Here is a 5,489-nt window from a genome sequence, read left to right on the forward strand (position 1 = left end):
ACTTGTAGAGACCACATGCTTAGTAAGCAAAATTGGCTTTCAAGTGAGGATGAATGTTTAAGCTTTGGAGACATCACTTGTGGAGATGGCCAAACTTACCACTTTGTATCGGAAAGATTTTTTTAATATAACCAAGATTTTCCTCTCACCCTATCGATAAAGAACCAATTATTTTTAGGTTATGTGGCTACCTCTCCCAACATACATGTGTATCAGAAGATTAGTCTCACATTCAAATTAAAGAGGGTGGTAAAGGTTGCCAATGGTATGACTATGAATTTGATGAGTATATGTTATTACTCTCTTTAAAGTGATAGAAATATTGTGTAATCAAATTGGATTAAGTATTGAAGCATTCTTCTCAAGGTTTATATAAAAATTAAAAGTGAACTCCAGAGACAGAGACAGTTGCATGAATATAGCATAGCATAATCAAGTTTCATATTACTTGGTACACATTAGCTATAGTGCCTTTCAGAAAATAAAGAAAAGGGCGATCCATTACACGAGACTCTCACTTTGTGGGATCTCGTGAGGGTAGATGTAGACAGCTTTAACTCCTAAACCCGTAAACCTTTCAGAAAATACAAAATAAAAAAAAAAAGACTTGTTATTCTTTATACAGACTTCTTTTCATACTCTCAAAAGAACACTCAACAAAAAGAAGAAGTGTCCTTAATGTCTGCAAATACTATATCATAGTTCCATACACACAACTTCAGTATATGGAGCTTTTCTTTGATCATTAACTGCTAACTAAAACCAAATGGCCTTAGCATCTTTCAACATTTGTTTTAGAGATCCATCAACATGAAGCGAAATAACATCTTTTGATGTCCCTACAAATCTTCCACCTATGAACACTGCAGGGACTGAAGGGTTACATCCCAAACTCCTTAAAGCCCATTCCATTTCCCTCCCATAGGGATCATTATCAAGCTCATGCACTGCAGGACTTGCTCCAAGCTCATAAAAAAGTTGTTTGATGCTGTGACACATGCAACATGAACTCTTTGTAAATATAACTGCTGCTTTTTTTGAAGCCAAATCTCTTACTCTATCCATTACTCAAAAGTTCTCTAAGGAATGAGAAGTTTGTGTATATTTTGTTTCACTAAGGCTTTGATGATTGACTTGGTGAACTTTGTGATTTCATCAACTCTTATTTATAGTGGCTGGTTAGGATATCAATGGATTACATTGCATAAGTTTGAAAAGTATGGTAGAAAGAGATGGATTATTTTATGGTTAAAATGGATAGGGAAAAGAGAAAGAATTAAAGAAAGTTCCTTCAGATATTTGGTATATGGTGACATTGCTAATGCAATGAACAAGCTGCAATATTTAATTAACATCATATTATAAATGATAAGTTGATAATCTAAATCTTTTACGATTTGTTTGTAAATGATTTTTAGAATAGACGAAAAGGAAATAGAAGGTTTCAAAATCATCTCATTAGTATCTTTCATAATTTTCAAATTTTTCCTTTTAATTATTTTCCTTCCAAAACTCAACTCATAAAGAAATCTTTTGCTTTAGGTGTCCGTACGAGCAATCAATGGAGAAATAAGAACAATATAAAATAATTTATTAGCCTAAGAACTCTTTCGGCCCTGGTTTCAGAATCAAGAACATTTCTAATGTTAATTATATTAAAAGAATGGAACCCAATATCAAGATAGAATGAGCATCATGCAAAGTCAAAGAACAATGTTCACTTATAACCTTAGGACACATCTAGTCATCTTCTTAAGTGTAGATATGGGCAAACCTCATGTGAGGAATATTCCAAATGTTTTTTCCCACTTTTTGGATCCACCAAATTTCAAGCTTCTTAGCATTTGTGTAAAGATTTTCAGTTGATATGATGATAGAGCACCATCTTATCCTAAAACTTAGTTTGAATTATCTATGTTATACTATTAGCAATATATATGGAGACATTAGCTATATCAAAATGTGCATTATTCCAAAAAAAAATATTTAAATTTAAAATTTAATAATTATGTATTTTTTAACTAATTATGAAAAATAACACATAGACTGATATATTTTTTTGGGAGATATGCTTCAATCCATATGATATGACCATATTCATCCAGCCTTTGTATTCTATGAGATTATGCTATGCCAATATGATTATGTTAGAAATTTGGATTTTAAAGGTATGTTTGTAAGTTGGTTTTTTAGGATAAAAGAGGGAAGAGAAAGGTAAGCGAGCCATAAAATACACTTGTGAAATGACTCTCAAGTTTTTCATTTTACTTCATTCCCCTCCAAAACCAAACTCACAAACGACCCTAAAGATTTTAACTAACCCTATGTCTATTGATGCACTAAGTTCTTATTAACTATTTTCTTCTTCAATATGTTGTATCTATTGGGAATCCAAGTAAGTTTCAAATGTGCACCTGGATTAAAGAAAATTGATATATATATGGTTAAAGAATGAGCAAAGTGGGAAAATTTATAGGTGGATGACTCTAAAAACTTATTGCCTAGGGTTAAAAGTGTTTTTCATTTGGTAAAACAAAGGAAAGCAAATTATAAAATAAAAAAGTGGTTCTTGTTTTTTCTGTGTAGCCGGTTAATGTTGCATCATCTTAAAACATTTCCTAAAGCTAGCTCTATAAATTGGGCATATTTTAACACACATGACCATAGTTTTTTTTATCAGCACACATGACCTTAGTAACGAATTTCTGACACAATATATGTAGAATAAATAGAATAAATGAGTGTAACTTCACACAAAAACTATCTCATAGAGTCATAGGGGCATAGTTACACACTTAATATAAATAGTATATTATTTTGTGTATTAAACTCTTCTACTAATGTGAGACTTACTTTAACATTTAACATATCAAACACGAGTACAACTATTAATAAGGTGTAGATATAGTAGTGTAAGATTCTGCTAGATCTTCAGGATGACTAAAAGGTTAAAGGTTCGATTCTTAGTAACGACATTTATTAGATATAAGTGAGAGACAATCACAAACTCAAAAAAAATTACTTCCTTACCTAAAAAGGTGAAGAAATACATTTAGTAGTACTAAAAAATACGAGTATAACTTCTCCCCAGTACCGGAGAGGATCTCCCTCCATCAAACACAACCTAAGACATTGCACTATCACACTTTTGGTATTCCCCTTTCATTGATAAAAATCTCACAACCTTAAACAGTTCATTTTCACTGTCACTTTGGTCCCACGTCTAATTCATGGGATACAAAAGCAGTTGTAAGGTCCAACAATCATATATGTATATTTGGCCCAGTGGGTAATAAGGGAAGGGATTCTTCAAAACTGTATCCACAACCATGGTGAGGGTGTCATGCATGGGATTCCATATCTTAGTATTATTTTATGCTATTGATAAACTTCACTGAGTAGTACATATTCCTTGGCTTTGAGGGGTCACCTTCACTTTGGGAGAATTGTCCACAACTCGAGTACATTTGTTGTCTCATAAGTTGTCATTATTGTAAGAAATTTGTTCATTTCACAGTTTTCCTTACTATTTTTCAATTATTTAGAGAACCTACCAGAAAATTGTTCATCATAAAATGAGTATCCTTTAATAGTGAGTGCTACTATTTAGTAGGGGTGAGCATGGGCTTGGTTAAGGTTTGTCCTTACCCAGCCCTAAATATTGGCCGGGTCACTTTTTTGAACCCGGACCCGACCCTAGACACGAAGCTAACCCAACCCTAAATAGCGATCGGGTCAGACTTTAAACCCGACCCGACCATAGACCTGATTAAATATAATGTTTACTCATTTTAGATAAAGATTTCTAATATTATTTATTAGTATAAATATGTAGTTTGATATATGTATATATATATATTATTAATCATGTATATATTATGAAAAAATTAAAGAATAAATGATAATTTCGACCAAAATGGTATCATTACTTTATACACATTTGAGTAAAAACACATACAAATAAGATGAGCGTGTGACCCTGAGACGGGACAGACCGGGTCATGCTTGGTTCCTATCCGACCCTAAATATTGACCAGGTCTATTTTTAGAACCTGAACCCGACCATATTCAAACTCGGCCATGGTCGGGCCGTGCCAGATGAGTGGGTAGGGTTGGGTCCTACTCACCCCTACTATTTAGTCAATCATTAGTGTCAGAGAGACACTAATTCTTAATTTATTATAATATTGGAAAAGTCTATGCTAATCAGGGAAAAGAATGACCTTTAATATTAGAAAGACAAATTATTATTTTTACATTTATACTTAATTGTAAAAATATCATCTTATTATCTCTAAATAATAAAGTATCATATATTTTTCTTTTGTTTTTGACATAGCTACCTGTTTAATATTAAATTTCATATTAAATCTCAAACCTTGCCAAGAGAAAGAGCAAAGTCGCATGTGCATTGTAACTGATTTTAAAAACTGTACAGTATTTACACAACTAACAAAAGTATATATAATTAAAATGATTGTTCCTACCCGGCGAACCGAAGAGTCGCATACTTGGTCGCCGAGGTGGGCCCCGCGTGTTGGGACCACCAGAGTTGACCTAAGAGACAACATGCCTTCAGTACCTCACCAACCCACCTGTCAGCACGGCAGACAGGCTGTAGAACGGCTACCAAACCAACCACAGGCTAAAAGACAAGAGTGGCACAATGTACGGTCTTGGCAGACCGCCTGACACGGGAAAAGCAGCCCCCGACAATACCTTTGGTCGGCCACGCGTCCCACCACCTGCCAATAACCTAAAGTCAACTCTCCCCTCTATAAATAGGGATCTCTACCAACAGGAAGTATCTTAACCTCTTTACTCTTTAACATTATTCTCTCCACTACTATCTATATTCATTATTCTCATATTCCCGTTCACTTAGTTCATACACTGACTTGATCGTCGGAGAACCTTTTCAGGTACCTCCACCGGCGGGTCTAGCTCTCCTACCTCATCTTGCTACTTTGGTGACCATCTTCTTCTTCTTCCTCAGCAACTGATCAACCATCGTCCGTACCTTTGTGTTCTAGTAAAGAACATTGGCGCCGTCTTTGCTTCCAACTCACACCATGGTAACCACCAGAAACCGAGCTCTATCTACCAGCCAAGTCGACCTTGCCCCAAGTACTCTTCCCCCACCAAGACAACCATCCCATCAAGCCAGCCGAAGCCACCATACCACTCTAGAACAACAGCCAACCACCCAACACCTTCTCCAGACGCTGGAACGCCAGGAGTGGCTCATCCAGCAATAGGCCGACGTAATACAAGAACTCCGCCAATCCAAAATAAACCCAGGGGATCACTCAGAACGCCCTATTCACGAAAGTAACCGTGAAGAGTCAGCGAGCGAGTCCCGCCCACCTTCCCAACCAACCCCGCACCACTCTTGTGGTGCTAGACATCCTTTTACACCTGCCACCCTGGCTTACCCATTACCCTCCCATTTCAACCGCCCCACAAACATGGACCAATATGATGGGACG

General features: G+C 35.8%; 1 protein-coding gene across 1 annotated transcript; it reads right to left on the reverse strand.

Moving 5' to 3' along the window:
- LOC109344855 (glutaredoxin-C11-like) lies at window positions 614-1,171 on the reverse strand. The gene has a single exon (XM_019583591.1). The coding sequence runs from the start codon at window positions 1,063-1,065 to the stop codon at window positions 757-759; it is 309 nt and encodes a 102-aa protein (XP_019439136.1). The 5' UTR covers window positions 1,066-1,171; the 3' UTR covers window positions 614-756.

Source organism: Lupinus angustifolius, chromosome LG04 (assembly GCF_001865875.1).
Source record: "Lupinus angustifolius cultivar Tanjil chromosome LG04, LupAngTanjil_v1.0, whole genome shotgun sequence".
NCBI classification, from domain to species: Eukaryota; Viridiplantae; Streptophyta; class Magnoliopsida; order Fabales; family Fabaceae; genus Lupinus; species Lupinus angustifolius.

Bases quoted from the DNA above. Each gene is read 5' to 3' on its own strand.
- LOC109344855 (XM_019583591.1), bottom strand. From the start codon at position 1,065: ATGGATAGAGTAAGAGATTTGGCTTCAAAAAAAGCAGCAGTTATATTT.